Source organism: Solenopsis invicta, chromosome 7 (assembly GCF_016802725.1).
Source record: "Solenopsis invicta isolate M01_SB chromosome 7, UNIL_Sinv_3.0, whole genome shotgun sequence".
Taxonomy (NCBI): domain Eukaryota; kingdom Metazoa; phylum Arthropoda; class Insecta; order Hymenoptera; family Formicidae; genus Solenopsis; species Solenopsis invicta.
This window is the reverse complement of record NC_052670.1, coordinates 18863905-18887650: the sequence shown is the minus strand read 5'-3', so window position 1 is coordinate 18887650 and position 23746 is coordinate 18863905. Positions and strand designations below refer to the sequence as shown.

General features: G+C 32.5%; 1 protein-coding gene across 5 annotated transcripts in view; it reads right to left on the bottom strand.

Annotated features, from left to right (window-relative positions):
• The window catches only part of LOC105202481 (cdc42 homolog), a 99580-nt gene extending 81704 nt beyond the window's left edge, over positions 1-17876 (bottom strand). The window contains exons 1-2 of one of the 5 annotated variants that reach the window (XM_039451914.1): positions 17744-17762; positions 16094-16179 (exon numbers count right to left, since the gene is read on the bottom strand). In XM_039451914.1, the coding sequence (XP_039307848.1) occupies positions 16094-16104 (11 nt within the window). In that variant the 5' untranslated portion in view covers positions 16105-16179; positions 17744-17762. Of the gene's footprint in view, positions 1-9376; positions 12917-14108; positions 14416-16093; positions 16182-17743 lie in introns of those variants that run through there. The other 4 variants (XM_039451911.1, XM_039451916.1, XM_039451912.1 and 1 more) reach the window with 4 other exon arrangements.
• Between the last annotated feature and the right edge of the window lie 5870 nt (positions 17877-23746).

Genomic DNA, 23746 nt, shown 5'->3' with positions numbered 1-23746 from the left:
AATTACGTACATATTTTATGCAATCCAATTTACCATAGTAATAGAAATGTTACATGCAATAATGAGTTTAATTTTATTGAGATTTTAATCGCAATAGAAAAAGCCTATAAAATAAGTATAAAATAAGTATGGTTGGCGCTTTGCGCAGAAATAAAAGAAAGATATCACAATCTTTCAAATTGAATGCATCTTTTGGCACAGTGTAGTATGGTGATACAAATACTTTAATATTTTACTGTTAAAAAAAAAACAAAGTTGTCCTGTTATCTTCACTCCATAAAAGTGGTAAAATAAACGAGGATGTAAATTAATACCTCATATTCGCCTTATTACGTAAGTATATTTTTTAATAAAAATGAGAATAACAATTTTTTTAAAGTATGACTCTAGCTTTAAAACGACATATTGTAAAGTCTTTAAAAGTTTTTTGTTGCAAAGATTTTTTTTTTTTAAGTAGATTTTTAGACCAAAAATACCTAATATTTTTCTTCTTATATACTTATAATTAAAAAAAATATGACTACCATAATTTTTTTGAAAGTATGACTCTTTAGCTTTAAAATGCCGTATTTTAAAGTTTGTTATTGCGGAAATAATTTTTTAAAGTAAATTTTTCAACAATTGCTCATTTTTATTTAATCGTTTTTCTTTTATAACTTTACAAAAAAGTCATTTTTCGGCAAAGCCGATTACGCACATTAATCACATTTCTGAAATTCTAAACTTTTATTTAAAAAAAATTGTTGAAAAATATTGATTGTAATCAAAATTAGTTTCTCAAAATTGAAAAAGTCTCCCAGACCCGAAAATGTGTTTCCGTATTTTACAGAATAGGTGTGTTTAAGAGTTAAAACGAAGCTGGAGTGACGGTCAAACTCACTCGACGTCGGTACTGCAGATTTTTTTTCGATAGAGTCGAACGGCACGCGATCGTGCGCCGGGCGAAGAGTAAGGGAAATGGCGCCAAGCCAGGCGAGCAGACTAACGTATTTTGTCAAACGCATTCATGGATACATTGTCCGTCTTTGTCTTCGATTTCAACACTATCTGATGCAAGATCTCTCAACTATCATAAACATAATTACTATTCTGTATACCAATTCTGAGTGAAAATTTACATAAATAATTTTTAAATATTTCCCTGTCTAAGAATTTTTGATAGAAAAAATCCAATCGTTTAAAAATATAGATTTTGGTTCAAAAATTTACAAATATGAATCAGTTTTTATCGAGAATACGATATACCTCGTGAATTGGTAGGACACCTGCACATAATGTAGAGAGACCCAGATTCGAATCTTAGCTAAGATGTTATTTTTTTTTAAATAAAATTCTTTAGTTTTTCCACTTTTCTTGAAAAGTGGAATTCATAAATACTTCCGAGCATCAAAACTATTTAACTGTTCATCAATTTAATATTACTTGTTCTGGCAAATAATAACTGTATTTCAAGTCCGGCAAAAATGCAGCTCACAATTCACATAAGCTGGAGATTGTAAAAGTTATTATTCAGCATTAAGATCCGCTGTAACATAATGGTCGTCTTATGTTTATGTTTGACATTTTCATCGGTTCAAATTTTGAAACTTATTGTTGATATTATGTTACTTGAAAACGGCGTTCAACTAACATTGATATTCGTCTAATATTAATTATTGCAAGAAAGTGATAGTGGAGGGTAGGACAAGACAGAGTAGTTAAGGTTTGATAATAAATAAAAGCTAGATTTTCAATTAACGAATCATCTTCTAAACTATCCATTGGAGATCCATCTTTTAATATAACTATCATTAATAAAAATCTTTAAAAAATTATAAACTTTATTTAAAAATTAAAAAAAAAGCATTTTTTCCCATCTTGTTCAACGGGCAGGGTAAGACAGGATATAGTCCTAAAAATTACACATTGCATTTTCTGACAATTTTCCTCGATTCGTCTTACGTTTACAATTTATAATCATCCTACAACACAAAGAAAAAAAATGATAAAAATAGTACTAGTCACATAAAAGAAAGTCATCAATATTACTTTGTTTTTGGGTAATATAAAATAAAAACTAAAAATGAAACTTTAAAAACATAAGTACAAACTAGAAAACGTCTTCTATCAAATGGAATAGCAGTTTTTGTAATATTGTTTCGTATTTTGTAATAATTTTTTGTAATATAATCTAAGAAATTACATTGTGTAAAATATCTCAGAATCACGTATACGAGGTGTGTTCAAAAAGTATCGCGAATTTTGAATTTTCGCGGGTTACGTATATTCGAATTTCGATCTTTTTGTGGCGTTATGTTGGTACTCATGTCTCTCACTTATGCCGACAAGCTCGGCCATTTTGAATGTTCACTTAATTGTTGACAGCTGCTTTGCTTGCACGTGTTTTGGATCGTCTTCGATTTTTACCTATTCAAAAAAATGGATCAAAGAACCTGTATCAAATTTTGTGTGAAAAACGAAATTAAGTGCGCGGATGCATTCCGAATGTTGACTGTGGCATACGGAGAAGCTACCTTGGACCGAAGCAACGTTTATCGGTGGTACAAAATGTTCTCAGAAGGCCGAGAAGATGTGAACGACGAAGAGCGTGCCGGGCGCCCGAGCACTTCAACAACAGACGAAAAAATTAATGAAGTGGAGAAAATGGTATTGGCCAATCGTCGAATCACCGTTAGAGAAGTTGCTGAGGACCTAAACATATCGATTGGCTCGTGCCATTCGATTTTTATCAATGATTTGGGCATGAGACGGGTCGCCGCGAAATTCGTACCAAAATTGCTCAATTGCGACCAAAAACAGCATCGCATGAACATTGCTAATGAGATGTTGGACTCTGTCCGCGACGACCCAAATTTGCTCCAGAGGGTCATAACTGGTGACGAATCGTGGGTTTATGGTTATGACGTGGAAACCAAAGCTCAATCATCTCAATGGAAGCTGCCGCACGAACCAAGACCGAAAAAAGCGCGCCAAGTTCGGTCGAATGTGAAAGTTTTGCTGACAGTTTTCTTCGATTGCAGGGGCGTGGTGCATCATGAGTTCTTGCCACAGGGTAGAACGGTCAATAAGGAATATTACCTGCAAGTTATGCGCAATTTGCGCGAAGCAATCCGCCAGAAACGCCCGGATTTGTGGAAGAACAAAAATTGGCTTTTGCACCACGATAACGCCCCTGCTCACACATCGTTGCTTGTGCGCGACTTTTTGGCCAAAAACAACACACTAATGATGCCGCAGCCACCGTATTCCCCAGATCTGGCCCCCTGTGACTTTTTCTTGTTCCCTAAACTGAAGAGGCCCATGAAAGGACGACGTTACGCTACGCTTGACGAGATAAAGACGGCATCGAAGGAGGAGCTGAACAAGATAAAAAAAAATGATTTTTTGAAATGCTTCGAAGATTGGAAAAACCGTTGGCACAAGTGTATAATATCTCATGGGGATTACTTTGAAGGGGACAAAATAGATATTCATGAATAAATAAATAATTTTTGAAAAAACACAAAATTCGCGATACTTTTTGAACACACCTCGTATGCGATTAAATCGATTTAAAAAAAAAGTAATCCGAATCGATCGGGACTTCTGCACCGAAAATACAGTATTAAGACTGATTGAAAATAAGATCGGAACCCAGGTAAATTAATTAAAACAGAATATATTAATGTAAACGTAATAAATGTTTAGTTTACAAAAAAAAAATTTCTTGTTTTCTTTTCGTTAAAAAAGATTAAAAAAAGATTAAATTTGAATTAAACATGTAATTTATGTACAAGATTAAATAACAAGATGTTATCAGATTCAAGTCTGTTCGGCTAACATATGGATTGTCCACGTCGCTAATTAGATGTTTCATGAGAAAAATTGCGCTATGAGTGGCTATGGTCAATTACCAGACAGAATATGCAATCTTGCGCACAGTTACTCAACTTTCCTCCGCACAATCTTGTCCCTTCTCGTCTAATCAAAATAATTTGAGAAACGACTCTGAATACGGACCTTAGACCAGTGCTGATATCGGAATCAAAGTATCAGAACTCAATAAACAAAAACAGTATGTTGGTTTCCAACGGAGTGCTCGATGCGCTAATTGCCGTTATTTATATCTCAAAATTAGCACTTTCGAGTTTTCTCATAAATGTTCGTGCGCTTGCCAATTGTACAATTATTCTGCTTTTGCAGAAATGCAATAGCGGGAAATTCGCTAGTTTCCCAACGGAATGCAAATGCGCGCCGCTCATGCTCGACATGGATCTCGCTCTTCTATCGAACGCTAGGTAGAGTTAATTTTTAATGTTTGAATTAGACATACTGTACCCTGGTGCCTTTTTAAACCAAGCTAGTCTCCGATTGCTCATCATTAGAAACGATGCGTGTTCTTATGGGGTGCATTATTACAAGAAAATCACAAAAAATATAAATTATGGTTTAACTCAATAACGCAGCTGCCCACTTCACTAGCTCGTAGTTAACTTTAACGACCAAAGGACTATATAACGCTTGATTGTAATTCTTGCATTCAAATCAAGCGATAGGTGCTACCCCATTTTACCCCACCACCCTGTCTTGCCTTACCTTTCCTTATTACATGTTTCGGTAATCGAATTGATAGGACGTCTGCACGGAATATAGGAAGATCCAGATTCGAATCCTGGCTGAGGTAATATTTTTCGCAAAATAGATTTTTTTCTTCCGAATAGGGGGAATTTTAGAGATGCTAATTAGCATCGCTATTAATAAAATTGATTTTTAATTTAATTATGTAATAATACTATTCTAGTTCATTTCAAGAGGTGATTAAAACCTAAAGTAACGGCGCGCAGTTCAAATCAATTAAAAACTGTATGTAAAAATCACATAAAATATTATTTGAGTACCAAGATGACCGTTTCAGTCCATCTTCTATTTAATTTGTTGTATACAAATCACGGTTTTGTATTTATATTATATTATTTTATATTGTTTTATTTATTTTTTCTAAATATTTTGCTTTTCCTTTTTATATAATTCCTCTATGTATATAAGATAATTATAAGTTCTCTAAAAGATTTTAAAAGGTAAATTCCTTACACTAATTCAAAACAAAAACTTCATATGATCATATGTCTGAAACGACTTACAAGGAGAGCTCGCAACCAGTGCATCACTGATCTTAATAAAATTTTATGGGTATGTAATATTCACTCACATTTATTACAGTAAAGCCGTAAGTGATGAAAATTAGGTATCCTCGAGAAAGTAACAATTAAATATTTTCAGCACCTATAGTACCGTTACATCTTCTAGCTTTTTTATAAGATCTAGGCAAAAAAAACAATAACAAAACCGTTTTACTCGGAGACTGTTGTATAATATAATTTTCATAACGCCGGATGCGACACCGGTGATTCGACAATCGTTCTTCTGTAACGGTACTATAGGTACTCTAAATATTTAACCGTCATTTTCTCGAGAATGCCTATTTTCACAACTTCATCTTTTTCAAAAATTTCGAAAACCACTCAAGTTATAATGATGAAACTTTGTGTATGTTAAGTAGAAAGAAAAATACCAGAGTGGTTTTCAAAATTGTTCAAATTAAAAAAATTCTTAAAAACAGTTTCCATTTTGAAGAATCACTTCTCAACCGCTGACTAACCCCTTGTTTATAGGCTAAACTTTCAAGTTTATCAACCATTTATTTTAATAAGAAAATTTTTAAAAGTGATAACAACAGGGTTTGCAAAATGCACTGCAAGTACTGAAAATCTGTAGTATACATAATGTTAACTATAGATTTTTAGCGTATATCGAACTACAGCCTAGGTCAGTAGTAGTGTAACATAAAAATTGTTCTAAATTTAAAAATTTAAAAACTTTTATAAAAAATTTTGCCAGTTATTATATAGTGTTAATATATATTTCTTTTATTTTTTAATTTTTATTTTTGTTTGCGTATTGAGTTAAATAAAAAAAAAATATTTTTTGTCAAATTAAATCATTTGAATAACTTTTATTTTTAAGAAATAAAGATTTAGAAATAAATAAATAAATATATTGTTTTCATATTCTAAATTTTTTTACTTAACAGCGATTTTATTTAAAAATTATATAAATAAAACTATAATTCTATCTTTTATCAAATTAAATAAAAATTAAGTCATCTTTATCTTATTTTAAATAAATTTATATATAATTTATTTCTAGATAATTTTAAGTTATTGAAGCGCAACACTGACAAGAGGAGTTCTCGAGATGTTCATCACTGATTATAATAAAATTTTATGGGTGTATAGTATTAGAAAAGTGTGACAAAAAATATTTTTCTTTGGATTTAACTCAATACGTAAATAAAAATACAAATTAAAAAATAGAAAAAGTATATATTAACACTGTATAATAACTGGCAAAATTTTTTGTAAAAATTTTCAAATTTATAAATTTAGAACAATTTTCATATTACACTACTACTAATCCGGGCTGTAGTCCAATATACGCTAAAAATCTATAGTTAACATTATGTATACTACAGATTTTCAGTACTTGCAGTGCATTTTGCAAACCCTATTATCACTTTTACAAATTATGTTATTAAAATAAATGGTCAATAAACTTGAAAGTTTAGCCTATAAACAAAGGATTGGTCAGCGATTATGGTGTTCAAAAATCACACTTGATACGGATTACCTTTGAATTACTTTGGATTTTTAAGATTACCAAATACTACCTCAGATTATGAAATACTATCTTATATTACCCAAGATTACCTTAGAGTATCAAAAATTACGTCATATTTTCTGAGATTACCTAAGATTTTTCCAAATTCACTTTGCTCATCTAAGATTACCTTATACGAGTTTGTTTCGTTTTATTGGAGTACCATTAAAAATAAAATAATATCACTTTGGAACAATGTGGAACAAAGTCAGAATAACCTGGAACAACTTTCAGAATAGTAATTTTCAAAAAAGAGAAGCTAACTTCATACACTCTATACAAGTAACTAAAGTATTATTTCTTCAGATCAATTTTAGATTTTCACTGCTTAAAAAAAACTCCATTTTATAAAACAAATATTTATTGCATAAAGAAACACAAAAATATAAAAATTTTGCAAACAGAATAGGAGAGACCGGGGCAACTCGGAAGACTTTTTTTCTTTTGCGTCTCCTAAGTTCTATATTCATTAAAAAAAAAGTTGGACGGTTTAAAAGGGTGAACCTTTCCCTTCACAATGCCATTATAGATAGAACACGAAAATGTACTTGCTTTAAAGTAATATGAAAATGTCGATCAATGCCAAATATTTCGAATAGCCCCGAGCCCGGAGTAATTCGAATCTAGTCCAAAAATATTTTGAAATTTATGTTTTAAGATAAAAAAAAACGTAAAAAAGCTATTGTTAAGATTTTGTTTTATTCAAAAAAGGATATATAATATTATGAAGAAATGTTACATACAATAAAAGAATACAAATAGGAGCACAATAAGGAATTTTATTGCTTTAGCATTTTCGGAACAAGTCAGAGACTATTCGTATTTCGTGTATAATAATTACATCTGTTAAGTATTAAATTGTGTATTTGGTACATTGAACGTAAATATGAAAGAAAAAAAATCATCCAAACGACGATTCAACATTTGGTGTTTCAAATTGCCCAAACATCAATGTGCGCATTATTACGTATGATCGACAAAAAATATACACCACACAGCAAAAAGTAAACACTAAATGTTTCAAATACGTTCAATTAGACACGATACATTTAAAGTTTAAAAAAAAATCTTATTTATCTTACTTAAATTTCAAAGAAATACTGATTATCAGAAATTACTTCGACTGTCGCAAAACACATTTTTCACTACTACGACTTTAATATGAGGCCGTTACCAACAAAACTTTGTTAGCAGCTTCGTTACATTAGAACGTGTTTACAGTATTTAAAGTAAATTTTTAATATGTAGCCATAAAAAGATTTCCATTTTTCGAAGTGCCCCGTCCCAAATTGCCCCAGTTTTCCCTATGTATTATATGTATACATAGGAAGAAGTTTGACTACACATAACGTTTGAAATTTTTTAATGCTAACAAAACAATATTCAATTAAATATAAATATTAAACCTCTATGAAGTTAGCACATAATAAATATTAATAAGCATTTTATAAAATAAAAAATATTAAAAAAAAAACACCAATAGTAATATAAACTTTGTTAAACAATATTGTAATTTAATGTTAAATTAAAAATTTTGCAACTAATCAAGTTAAGTATAAATAAAAAGGTACATTTGGAAAACAAATATCTTAAAACTTTTCTGTGTATGTATTTAAAAATTCTTAAAATCCTAATGTAACTAAAACCTTTTTTTAATTGTTTTATAATCAGTTTTCTATCAGATTAAAAACTAGTTAAAGGATTAACAACCTGCATGTTAGTAAAGCGATAAAATATATTAAGTATACAATTTTGCTTCCGTTTTTCAATAAATGACTTTAGCGGTATGTGGTGATAGAAATAAACAGATGTAGACGTCATATAATAAACTTGGGCATTTGTCAGCAACCCCATCAAAACATTAGTCGATTTGTGTCCGCATCGTAAAGTTATTCTCGATTGAAAATGTCAGTAGACGATCCAAATTCTCGTCATTTACGGGAGATTTTAATTTTTTGCTTCAATATAAAGAAACCTGCGGCTGAGGCTCATCGAATGCTCTAAAATACTTATGGTGAGACCGCTATTAGTGAAAGAATGTATCGTAAATGGTTTCAACGCTTCAAGAACAGTGATTTTGACATCAAAAACCGGCATGGCAGTGAAACAGAAAACATTTTCAAAGATGCAAAATTGGAGGCATTACTTCATGAAGACTCGTGTCAAACGTAAAAATTGACAGGATCATTAGAAGTGACTCAACAAGCCATTTTAAAACGCCTGAAAGTTATGGGAATGATTCAGAAACAAGGAAATTAGGTGATGTACGACTTGAAATCGAGAGATATTAAACGGCATTTGTTTGCTTGTGAACAGCTGCTTGAAAGACACAAACGGAAAGGATTTCTGCATCGCATTGTGACTGGGGACAAAAAATGAGTCCATTACGATAACCTCAAGCGCAAAAAATCATGAGGACTTCCCGGTCATGCTTCCACATCGATGACCAAACCAAATATTCACAGTTCAAAAGTCGTGCTCTGTATTTGGTGGAACCAGCTCGGCGTAGTGTATTATGAGCTGCTAAAACCGTCTGAAACAATCACAGGCAACCTGTATCGAAAGAAATTATTGCGTTTAAGCCAAGCATTGAAAGACAAACGGCCGCAATATAACGAGAAACACAATAAAGTAATTTTGCAGCATGACAATGCTCGACCTCATGTTGGTCAAAACATACTTGGAAACGTTGAATTGGGAAGTCCTGTCCCACCCGTCGGATTCTCCAGACATTGCTCCCTCTAAGTATCATTTGTTTCAACACACGGCCTGGCTGACCAGCAATTTCGTTCTTATGAAGAAGTCAAAAATTGGATCGATACGTGGATCGCCTTAAAAAATGAACAGTTTTTTCGACGCGGAATTCATACGCTGCCCGAAAGACGGGAGAAAGTAGTGGTCAGCGATGGACAATATTTTGAATCATAAATGTATAACCAATTTTTTTACCATAAAACCTCGAATGTAAAAAAAACCACTTAAAAACTTCTAAATTTTAAAACAAAAATTTTATTTTAAACATTCCATTAGTTAATTTTTCCAAGACCCTTCCAATGTACTATCCAGTATCATAATAAACGGCATAATACATTTCGGTATTTATTACAACCTCCGAATTGTCATTTTCAGTGTCTACTTGATGACTTAGATTGTGAAAATTCATAGGATTTTATCTGACACGCATTAATCTGACATTGCTTATTGTTTTATCATTATTGAATAACCAACAAAAAGATGATTTTTTTAGCTATTTTTAATTTATTGATAGATTAATTTCAGTTGGCAATTCCCTCGATGATTGTTCAGAATTTTTCATTTTGGTCGATTTTGATAATAAAACCACAAAATAATAACAAAAACTGTATCAAGCACAGAGCAAGCAGCTTACATCAAGCACAAACTCGAAACATAAAAAACTGTTTCCGATTATTTCTCGGTAGCTAGATACGTTGCGTGTGTGTATGCGCGAAACAATGAAACAATGAAGTCTTCTGTGAGCACGTATAGCATGTACAACTTTTTGAAACAGCAATTCTCAACAATTCTAAAACGAATCCAAGGAATAATTAATGTACAGAATCTTTTAAAATATTTTGCACTGTGACGGTGCAACTTGCGCTCGTTGTCCGTCACAAGGGCCGTATGGTCTGACCGCGAGGCACGACACGCATGCTGCGTCCTTCGAACTCAGGATCAAGCGCGTTTCCGTTGGCGCGATCGTTTAAGTGTGTGTAATCGTCTGTGTACTCGTTATTAATTTTCAAATAAAAACAGATCGGTCAGAAGAAAAGCCGGTGACTACGAGAAACCACTTGTAATAATCGACCGTCTCGTCCACCCAGAGGGAAGCAAGAATCCAGAGCCATCACCGAGTGATCGGAACACCCCGAGACGCGGAAACTTGCAGGTTGTACCGCCCACACTCTCCTTCCGTTTGCCGCGTAAACAGACAAGCTGCCTATCTTAATCTCTGTTTGCAGAAGCAATCGTAATGATATTCGTCCCGAGGCGGAGGCGACGTAGAATCACCTCACGGCCAGCCGGGGAAAGTCGAGAACGAGAACAGTTGTGCTAGAAGTGTGAGAAGGAACTGTCACGGGCCGGAGACGGAAGCCATCCCCAGTCTGAGGGATGCGGCCGTTCGAGATCAGTTTCCGGAGGCACAGAAACGCCGTTAACGACGATTACCAAATTTGAGCCTCATGCTGGAAACGTCATAGGCGCAGAGCAACGCGCACATCGCCCGGATCTAGCCGCCTGATAACAGCTAATGCGGAAGTGGCCGTGGCGATGGGTGGAGCAAGACACCGCGGGCTTCCCGCGGGATCAAAGATCAATACTCACTTGTGCTGTGAGTGTGCCCCGGACCAGAGAAAAAAGCAGATCCAGCTCCAGAACTACCGATTAAAGAGGACGCAAAGGAAAGAAGTTCCGTGTCGCGCCGTATCGAAGGGTGAGACGAGCGTTAATTGAAAGCTACAAAGTCAACGATTCCACAATCGAACGCGGGTGACATCGCGACTAGCAAAATTAAGTAGAGTCCATTCCGTAATTGTCGTGTATTTACGTGTAATATTGTAAAGTCTGTTAAAGTAGCAATTTCCACAGCCGCGACGTCGCTCGCTCGATCCCGCCGTATTAACGTAATTATTTTAATTCCGGTATTTGCGCCTGTATCGCCACAGCCAAGCCGTCGTTGTCTTGTAAGTCATGTAATTGTACGTGTGAGTTTCGTGTGTTTCCGGGTAGAATTTCGCATAATAGTACTTGTAAAGAAGTCGCAAGATCATTCATCTGGCGTGTACGTGGCGAGTTATTTCGCAATACTCCCTTTTGAAGTGTGCACCTTCTCTCTAGGATACCGTGTCGCTGGAGTTATCAAATCTTTCCGCGTGTCATTGTCGAACGACACTATCCGATAATTTAGCCGCTGCATAACATCCCGCGATTTTGTAACGCACGCCGGCGAACCGCGTGCAAAATCTTGCATCTTCTACTAACCCAAGAATATCAAAATATACGTTGTTATATTTTTATTGTTAATTCCCGCCTCATTATTCTCCCTCGCTTTTTTAATCACCATCTGCCAGCACCAAATCCCCCTCGTGCTTCTACCAATTTAGTAGAGAGCTGCCAGCTTGCCGTATCGTCGACGTTCATGGTTATTAATCACGTGTAAGAATTAGCAGTTAACATGTAATTGCCACGCCGGTTTTACGTGCCGTTCCATTCACGCCACAGTCAAGCGGGCCCCCCTTCCGGGCCACTCGTCGATAGGCAAGTATAAACAAATGTCAGGTAACGTAGCCCGCTTAAAGACTGGGGCTTGTCTTCGTATGTTTTCCTCTCCACTTGCAAATGAGCTGCACTCGAGGCCCTGACTTTTTGGATCAAAGGTAGCCAAAAATGTAACGCAAAAAGTTACAACCTTCTGTAATGAATATACAAACAAACCTCACTTTTGTTTATCTTGTTTTAATAAATTACATTAATGTTTTAAGTATTATATTCTTACGATCAACACGTGCGCAGCGATAACAAGAACAAAAAATCTGCCGCCAGTGCTGAGGCCTAAACAAAAAGTCTAGCGCCGGTCCCTAGGGACCGATGTGACGTATTAAAGAAGAGTAGCATGCTCTCTCGTGCCTAGCGCCTAATTTTGTCGCGTAGATAAATACGAAAAAGACAATTATCGCGGAGCTGCACCATAAACAAACGACGAAGAATTGCGTCAGGTGCGTAAAAGCATCATCACAGCACATATCTTTTCATTGTAGATAAGGATGTATTTCAAATTTTTATATATTTGTATTTTTAGTTCTTTTAGCTTCTTTAAAATTTGTTTTGAATAATAGGTGGACGCCTGACTTATGAAACTTTACATGCCAATTTGAACGGCATTATTCCCATCTGTATCCATTATCAGCAGGAAAACAAACCATTGTTCATTTCGAGAGAAAAAATTCCGTTTTAAAGAACTAAACAATTTACTTTAGGGCAATTTTTTAACGCAAAGAAATTTGCATAATAGTTTGGCAATTTCGCAATTTTTAAACGCTCGTGTATCCGCAGCCTGAGAGAAAAAGCATTACAAGATGCGCTACCGCAAAAACTTAACGATGATAATTTCTAGATTATAAAAAAGCTTCTTTTTAGGTCAACTCCAAAAATTGATTAAAAATGTATGTTATTGTATAAAATACAACAAAAAAATACAACATGCTCATCCATCAATAACGTTCACTAAAAAAATCAACGATTACCTTAGATTACCTCAGATTATCTAAGATTATTTTAGAAATACCTAGAATTACCAACAGATTATTTAATATTACCCTTAGATTAGTTAAAATTTCCTAAAAATTAGATTACCCAAACATTAGATTACCCAAAATTTCATTTGGATTACTGCTAAATTACCTAGCCCTTGTACAAAAATTACCTCAGTGACCAACCCCTCGCCTACAAACAATATTTCTTATTCTCATTGTTCACATTATCTTAAATAATTTAAAACAAATAACACTTCTCTTTTACAATAAATATGACAATAGCATTATAATAATCTAAACAAAAATAAGATAAAACTACTTCCTTATGTAGATAATTATCTACATAATTTTATATAAATAATGACAAATACTGCATATACATCATACAGATTTTCGTTCACTAAAATAATAGAACAAAAATTTGTAATGGCATATATATGATTGAACAAGCCTATGTACAAATATTCAACATCTCTGAATTTCACTTAAACAACGCTATGAATTTTTGTCCTAATTCAATATTTTACTATTACAGTATTATACTACTAGAAATTGTAATATTTATGCACAAAAAATTTTTGTAAGATCCTAAGATCCACTTTGACTAAATAAAGTTTTCTTCACTTATTAATTTTGTTGTTTACACATCAGTTAATTTTCACTTAATATTATTTATTTTACTACAGTTTTCACTTTTATTAACCGTTTTTATACACCGTTTTTATAATAGTTTCTTAAATATTTAATAGCTTCATATTCTGATTTTAATATTTTCCCAAAAATTAAATTTTTTTAAAGGTCAGATTTAAATCCAGCAATTCAAAAACTATAAAAAAACATACCGTTTTTTAAGAATTGTAAAAGTCGCTCAATCTATTTTTGTCGCTTTGGAAATCGAAATTAGCTTATTTTACCCAGCATCTTTTCCATATGGAAATAAATGTTACTTCAAAGATCTATACTAATGTAGTTACGACATATTAAATAATACTAAATCTGTTTCTTTAGGTATTACTCTTATTTAAATTAAAAATTAAATTATATTCAATCCTATTATATACATAGTAGAATGCACAAATAAAATATATCAATTCAGATAGCAAAGCATATCTAAAGTTATACAAATCTGTAATTACTTACAATACTAGCATATATTTATCTTCAATGATTTCGAGTATACTGACATAAAAGCAATACATTAAGGCCATATATATTGACAGCAGTGATATAGTTTAACGATGAAATAGTAGAGGAAAGTCATTATCAATACTGATACATCACTTTTTTTTCAGGTAACATTTTTTAAACAAAAGCTAAAAATAAGACTTTATAATCATGAATACAAACACCTCTAGGAAGCTAGCAAAACCAAATCGGCAGAATCAAATAAAACTTAGTGGAATATTTAGTACTCATTTTGTACTAATTTGTACCATAAAAAATAATTTTGTACCCCATGCTGTTTCGAAGAAACTCGTGATCCTGCTAGGTTCATATGAAGCCAGCAGAACCAAAAAAAAATTTTTTTTAAATAAAAATAAAGTAGATATAATTAGTACTGATTTTGTACTAATTTGTACCACTCCAAATAAATTAATAATATAAGTTTAATTAATATAATCAGCTTCAAAACAACACCTCTATATTCTAAACCAGCTCCAAGAATAAAGTACTTTTTTCCCTCAGCAGAATCGAACGACACTACTTTTACTCGATGAGTAATAATTTATACTACCAAAATGTGCAATTTAAGAATTTGTACCCTTGACATTTTTCTCAAAACCACCCTTGAATCTTGATGACCTGTAAAGTACTTTTTTCTCTTAGCAGAATCGAACGACACTATTTTTTCTCGATGCTTGATAATTTGTACTACCAAAATGTGCAATTTAAGAATTTGTACTTTTGCCATTTTTCTCAAAATCACCCTTAACACTTGATGACCTCAAGAGTAAAGTACTCTTTTCCCTTAGCAGAATTGAACGACACTATTTTTGCTCAATGCTTGATAATTTGTACTACCAAAATGTGCAATTTAAAAACTTGTATCCTTGCCATTTTTCTCAAAACCACCCCTAAATCTTGATGACCTCTTGAATAAAGTACTCTTTTCCCTTAACAGAATCAAACAACACTATTTTTAATCAATGCATAATAATTTGTACTACCAAAATGTGTAATTTAAGAATTTGTACCCTTGCCATTTTTCTCAAAACCACCCCTGAATCTTGATGATCTCAAAAATAAAGTCCTCTTTTCCCTTAGCAGAATCAAACGACACTATTTTTGCTCAACGCTTAATAATTTGTACTACCAAAATGTACAATTTAAGAATTTGTACCCTTGCCATTTTTCTCAAAACCTTGAATCTTAATGACCTGTAGAGTAAAGTACTTTTTTTTCTTAGCAGAATCGAACAACACTATTTTAATCGATGCGTAATAATTTCTACTAGCAAAATGTGCAATTTAAGAATTTGTACCCTTGCCAAATTAAATTGCACATTTTGGTAGTACAAATTATCAAGCATCGAGAAAAAATAGTGTTGTTCAATTCTGCTAAGAGAAAAGAGTACTTTACTTTAGAGGTCATCAAGATTCAGAGGTGGTTTTGAGAAAAATGGCAAAAGTACAAATTCTTAAAGTACACATTTTGGTAGTATAAATTATTACTCATCAAATAAAAGTAGTGTCGTTCGATTCTGCTGAGGGAAAAAAGTACTTTATTCTTGGAGCTGGTCAAGAATATAGAGGTGTAAATTGTTTTGAAGCTGATTATATTAATTAAACTTACATTATTAATTTATTTGGAGTGGTACAAATTAGTACAAAATCAGTATTAATTATATCTACTTTATTTTTATTTAAAAAAAAAAATTTTTTTTTTGTCCTGCTGGCTTCATATGAACCTAGCAGGACCACGAGTTTCTTCGAAACGGCATGGGGTACAAAATTATTTTTTGGTACAAATTAGTACAAAATGAATACTAAATATTCCACTAAGTTTTATTTGATTCTGCTGATTTGGTTTTGTTAGCTTCATAGAGGTAATACAAACTAGGAAGTATCTACTATTAAATAGTATAGCAATTTTTATAATATTGTTTTGTATTTTGTAATAATTACTTTTGTAACATAATCTGAAGAAAGTCTTAGAAATTGGACCCTAAGATTGGCACAGTAAGCAGTAATAATGAAATTCAGACACAGCCCTGTAAAACAATTAATTATAAAATAAATGGATAAACTAAATAATAAAATATATTTTTATTACTTAGTATAAACAAAGTTTATAAAATTAAAAGATTTAAATTAAATCTTTTCACTTTATATACTTTTGCATTATTAGTATAAAATGTGGATGACATATCTGATGCTATTTTTCCTACTTTAAGAAAAAACCTTTCCTACTTTTATATTTAAAAAAATATAAAAATTCTTGCTACATTTGTCAACATGGTAGTTGAAGATTTCGTAGTTACTATCTATTATCATGGAGTTTTACATTGCACAGCAATTTTTTATTCTAAATTGCACTACAAGAAAAATATGAAAGAAAAAAATATAAACCAAAATTTTATGGAGCTACAAACATGTAAAATGTTTGATTTTCAATATATTATTTTCACTGTTTTTCAAACTATATAATTTGAAAGAGAAAATCATGAAAATTTTAGTTTGCTTTTCAAAAATTTGTTAACAAATTTTATATTTAAAAAAATTGTAAATGCATAATGGGTTAATTTTTTTAATTATCTAAGCATATCATGTTTTTAATTCATATTATTAATTTATTTATATATTCTATAATTATTAATTTATATACAGTGCAAAAAAAATATTTAGTTTCTAAAAAATAAAAGGATATCACTTTAATAGAATTATATCAGTGATGATTTTCCTTTAATATCAAGATCATCTCATGTTGACAAAATAATAACATTGTATGCTTCCATAAACTATTATAACATAATGGCAATAGTAAAATTTTAAAACAATTTCAAACTATGAGAAATTACTGGCAAGTTGGTTGGACAACCCAAAGTTGTCATATAAAGACATTAATATATCAATAAATACAGATTCCGTTGCTACAATTCTAATAGTAATAAGGGTTATGATTGCTAGCAACAATAGACATGTTATCTGAGAAGTAGTCAATATAACATCTTTTTGTCTAAAAAAAAATAAAGAAATTAGATTTTTTCAAACCATCACATATCATATTACATTCATATTACAAATTGAAAGAAATAACACCATCAAAAACATGAATTGCATCACTGATTTTAATTATATGTGCAACAAAATGCAGTAACTGGCAATCAGACCATAGCGTGCAAATCTCTTTTATGTACGTAAATACGCAAGTTGTACTTGCATCGATTATAATTAACAGAAAATCGATGTGCGGCCAATTAATTTTGTCCTTTAATTTAAAAATCTATTCGTATATAGAATTGTAAATATATTTGGATTAATCTTGGCGTACTATATACTTTAGCTGATATTAAATTTACTATTTATAAACGCAAAAGATAACCGAAAAACTCCATATGAAGCAGCATATTAGTATATAGGAGAAATATTGTTTTTGGGATATTGGTTTAGTCGCCATTTTGATCATTATGTCAAATACACTCATCTGTATGACAGTAATATGCGGCACCGATGCTTATGTGAGGAACGTAAAATCGAATTCTCCAAAATATTCGTATGTTAACGAGGAGTGTAATATAATCAAAGGTATATACAAAATTTAATTTAAACACTCACACACAAAAAATGGGCGTCGACACTGGATTACGCTTTACAGTCACGAAATTTGTAGTTTCTTTAGATAGACATGGCATTGAAATTATATCGTGATGCCTTTTACAGAACCTCTACAGGCTGCGTTCCAAAACTTTACTCTGAGAACCTCTTTCACCAATCTAACTAACCGATCGGTTCGTTCATTATAGCGTTTTTCATTGGGAAAACTAGTGCGCACTGAAAGTGCACTTGCTGCAGGTAATTGGGCGTTTCCGTTGGCACCGTCATCGCGCGAACCGAAACGTCCAATTGCCAGCGATGAGTGCACACTCAGTGCGCACTAGATTTCCCAATGAAAAACGCTATTACACTTGACCAATTGTATTTTTTATTTTGCACAATAGGCAATGCCATGGTCAATTCTAAAGGTTGGTTTATGCAGGCCATATGCCGGTAACTTAGGTGCCGTTGACTTATGCCATAAAATTTGATGTCGTAGTTTATCGAGGTTTGCTGTATGCCGTATAATTTAACCTAAATCATTCTGTGATCACGCCGCGTCGTAAAAACTTAATAATAAAAAAAAGTTTCTTTAACACTGGATAATACAAATGATGATGTTATTGACCTTGGGTGTTTACGATAACTAATAGCGTTTTTCATTGGGAAATCTAGTGCGCACTGAGTGTGCACTCACCGCTGGCAATTGGACGTTTCTGTTTGCGCGATGACGGTGCCAACGGAAACGCCCAATTACCTGCAGCAAGTGCACATTCAGTGCGCACTAGTTTTCTCAATGAAAAACGCTATAATCGGATCTCGGATTGGATTGAACAATGGTACCAAATGGTACTCAACGTAGGTATAGAAAATTTCCCTAGGCTAATCGGATTGACGATTGCTGTCTCAAATGTAATCCGATTGATGACGAAAGCGTGGAGACCGAGAAGCATGCTTGAAAAGTCTCTTTATTTTTTTAAATAATAACACAAAAAATCAAAGATAAAGTTAAAAAGAATGATTTGAATTTAGATTTATTGTAATTTTTTTGTCTAAACACTGGATTTCGTTTAAATTTCTGTTTGTAAAAATTAATTAATCTATTCTAAAGTTTGTGGTTATATCGGAAACAAATCAAAATTAATAAAACAATTATTAATTATTAGGTACATATAATATTTCAAGCATATAATATTTCAAGCATATCATATAGAATTCCTGTTTATTATAAACTCAGTAAAAATAACTTTGAAATTATTCAACTACATTATACATTAATCAATATTAATTTATATGTTAAAAATCAATAATGTATCTGAAAATGTTTTTTTTATTCTTTTCCAGATCGTAAATAAACTTCAACTCCAAGAATAAATAAAAATTACTGGAAAATGGATTGACATGAAAAGGGCATTATTGAACATTATCAATTTGTGCTAACTTAAAATTTGTAAAATCTGCTATTCTTTGTTAGTTGTTCATTAGAGAGTAATAATATAAGAACGGAATATACATAAATAAAATTAAAATAATTGTATGCATATATGATGCGTATATTACATTTTTGTATTATTACTCTCTAATAAACAACTAATAAAGAAAAGTAGATTTTACAAATTTTAAGTTAGCACAAATTGATATTGTTCAATAATGCCCTCTTCATATAAATCCATTTTCCAGTAATTTTTATTTATTCATGGAATTGAAGTTTATTTACGATCTGGAAAAGAATAAAAAGAACATTTTTAGAAACATTATTCATTTTTAACATATAAATTAATATTGATTAATGTAGTTGAATAATTTCAAAGTTATGTTTACTAAGTTTATAATAAACAGGAATTCTATATGATATGCTTGAAATATTATATGCTTTAATATGTACCTAATAATTAATAATTGTTTTATTAATTTTGATTTGTTTCCGATATAACCACAAACTTTAGAATACATTAATTAATTTTTACAAACAGAAATTTAAACGAAATCCAGTGTTTAGACAAAAAAAATTACAATAAATCTAAATTCAAATCATTCTTTTTAACTTAATCTTTGATTTTTTGTATTATTATTTTAAAAAATAAAGAGACTTACTTTTCAAGCATGCTTCTCGGTCTCCACGCTTTCGTCATCAATCGGATTACATTTGAGACAGCAATCGTCAATCCGATTAGCCTAGGGAAATTTTCTATACTTACGTTGAGTACCATTGTTCAATCCAATCCGAGATCCGATTAGTTATCGTAAACACCCCTGTTTACACCGAGCACTTGATACGCGTACTAACTAGTAATTTTCTATTAAATTATCTTAATTTCGGCAATAAATTTAAAAAATAGTATATTAAGTTGGTACAATATGAATCGAGATAATTAAATATATGTACTATGTATACACGCATTGTCGACAGTCAGTCTGTTTACACGGTACCATTAATCGGGTTTAATAACATTCAAAGTTATGAAACTAGCCAATCACAGTTATTCCATTCTTCAGAAGAATACTTATGATTGGCCAGTTTTATAGCATCGATGTTATAATTCCGGCGTAAATCAGAACGTATAAACTTAGCCAGTAAGATAAATTAATAGAAAGTTACGGGGTGCGCACGATTGGACACCACCACTCACAGCGGCTGATACCTAGAGTTTTTCCGTTGGTTTGGTTAGATAAGTCAAGATGATTGGTTGGTGTCCAATCGTGCTGTGTCCAAAAGAGTGTCACCCGAAAGTTACGAGTTAGTACGCGTATCAAGTGCTCGGTGTAAACTAGGCCATAAACTGCGAGTATGGTATGTAGAAAGTGGTGACTTCTCAGTTTAGAAAATTTCCTCATGGACAGAATCAAATTCCATGGCTGTACTACATCGTGAGCTAAAAGAGGTTTTGTTTTCTATTCCTGCACTAGACTGCACTGGAACGTTCCTTCTTGTTTTCACTAACTTTCAAATATATATCTATTTCACTTTAAGTGCACACTAATTCAGGGAGTTCAGGAACAGGGGGACTATCATCCGTTTGTTTTCTGTTCCTGAACTCCCTAAATTAGTGTGCACTTAAAATGAAATAGATATATATTTGATAGTTAGCGAAAGCTAGAAAGAACGTTACAGTGCAGTCTAGTGCAGGGGATCGATCATGAAACTTTTTCCCTAAGGCGGAAACGTGAAAAATGAAAAGTTTCACGTGAACTGCACGATCATGTACAGCCGTGAGCTAAAAGGTTGCAACACATTTTCTTCGATGGTTTTGCGGGGGGTGCGCACGATTGGACACCGCACGATTGGACACCACCACTCACAGCGGCCGATGCCTAGAGTTTTTCCGTTGGTTTGGTTAGATAAGTCAAGATGATTGGTTGGTGTCCAATTGTGCTGTGTCCAAAAGAGTGTCACCCGTTTTGCGGTCGTAAGCGACCGGGATCGATCATAGACATAGGATCTATAGACCGAGCATTCGAGGAGTGGGGGTAAAGTTCTCGCGTGAAAAACTAGAAAGAGATAACCTATTTTGGACCACTATTTTGTCTTTGTCTAATGACGCGCGTGGGGGTACAGTAAAGGTAACGAAACTCTCGGTAAGGTTAGGGAAAAAGAAAAAGGAAATGTAAGTGAATGTGAAAAAAGAATGAAAGGGAATTGAAAAGCATTGGAAAAAGTGCCAAAATATAAAATTATATATAATGTAAAATTGTGTATTAAAATTTAAACAATAAAGTATTGAATAAACATTTTAAGCATCTGGCATAATAATAATAATAAAAATTAACTCTGCTGATCTTTATATATATCTATATATATAATATATGTTATTGATTTTTAAATAAAATGAGTTTTGTGAATTTAGATCTTATTTGTCTAATTTTGTTATTCTTAGAAGCAGCATAATGATGTATACAAAGAGTGAAAAACTTTTTAAGAAAATACAAATCAATTGATTTCTATGATCCATCAATGGAGCTTGATTAAAAGCATGTTTCTTTTCAGTAAATAAATCATTTATTCATAGTTTTATTAATGTTAAATTTATCAGTTTCTTTATTACGTTTGTAGACGGCAAAATATTAAAAAAAAAAACAAGTGAAGATTCCCCACGCGCGTCATTAGACAAAGACAGAATAGTGGTCCAAAGCTTGCTATCTCTTTCTAGTTTTTCACGTCCCCACTCCTCGAATGCTCGGTCTATAGATCCTAGGTGCTTTCCAGCTACGACACAAGTCGACACTGTGTAACACAGTGTTCATTAGTGTGAGTAAGACAACTAAAATTTTCTCTCTTACACTAATGGACACTGCATTACACAGTGTCGATTTGTGTCGTAGCTGGAAAGCACCCCCTATGTCTATGGGATCGATCGTATGCCTGACGTTACGTTAATCATGAACTGCGAGTATGTAGAAGGATGGTGACTTCTTAGTAGAGTCCTATATAAAGAGAGAAGCGACATCGAACCCCCACCACAACCTTCAGCATCCAATTGAGTCCTCCACCGCCATTTTGAGACCGCTCTAACGTCATCAAACACCATTCGTACCATTCTGCAACAGCTGTGTTCATAATATGGCTGCTCGCTTAGCCAATCAAGTATCAATCAGATTACCAATCAGAGCTTCGGACATCAATGTCGCTTCTCTCTTTATATAGGGCTGCGTTCAGATTCTCCACCCGGTGAGTGATCTCTGAGTGACTGGGTAAATGGGCGGAGCTAATGAAAAGCTCCCTAGTGGTTTATGGAAGCTGAACGCACTCTCAAACATTGGGTGTGTTTAGCAAATAACGCTGAGAAATAGTAACATAAATATCTCAGATTCAGAATAAATTACATAATAAATAAAGATAAACGATAAAGATAATACATAAATATTTTACTATGAATATTTTTATCAATATAACTAAAGTAGATGAAAATTAAATGTTAGTAGAATAGGACGAATCAATTTAAACAATGAAAATAAATTTTTATTTTAACAAATTAGATGAAGATATATATTGCGCATATCATCTATTATAGTATATGTATAGGCTTGTTTTCTATTCCTGCACTAGACTGCACTGGAACGTTCCTTCTTGTTTTCACTAACTTTCAAATATATATCTATTTCACTTTAAGTGCACACTAATTCAGGGAGTTCAGGAACAGAAAACAAACAGTATATTTTATTAGTATCAGAAAATATTTAATAATACTAAAAATCTTTAACATACTAATCTCAAATATAAATATTTATATAACAGTTTTGTGAGACTGTAGACCAAGAAACTTTAGGTTAATAGAATAAAAGATTAATATTTATTAATCTGTAATTACATAAACAGAATAATAAACAAAACATTTAAACTTTACTTGGTTATTAACGTTTTTCTTTATTATATTTATACATTTTAATTTTTATTTACTATAATATTTTAAATTAAATTTATTTTTTTATTTTAAATTTGTTTTAAATATACGAGCTTTATCACAAATATATAAAAATTTTTATAGCTATACATTTTGGAACGCACCTTTACGTCACCCACCCGTTTCATCCGGCTCAAGGACCAATGTGGTTTTTCCACTCTCTCGGGATAGACAGAGTGATAAAGTGAACGACCCACCTAATGTCCGGTAGGAGCACTCTAAAGGAATCTGATCGCTCTTTAGGTGCCTGGGTGCACTCGGGTGGGGAATCTGAACGCAGCCTAGGACTCTACTTCTTAGTTTGAAAAATTTCCCCATGGACAGAATCAAAGTCCTTGGGTGTATGTACTGAAAATGACATATATATATATATTTAAAAGTTAGTGAAAGCAAGATGGAACGTTCCAGTGCAGTCTAGTGCAGGAATAGAAAACAAGTCTATACTAGAGTCCTATATAAAGAGAGAAGCGACATTGATGTCCAAAGCTCTGATTGGTAAACTGATTAATATTTGATTGGCTAAGCGAGCAGCCATATTGTGACCACAGCTGTTTGCAGAATGATACGAATGGTGTTTGATGACTTTAAAGCGGTCCCAAAATGGCGGTGGAGGACTCAATTGGAT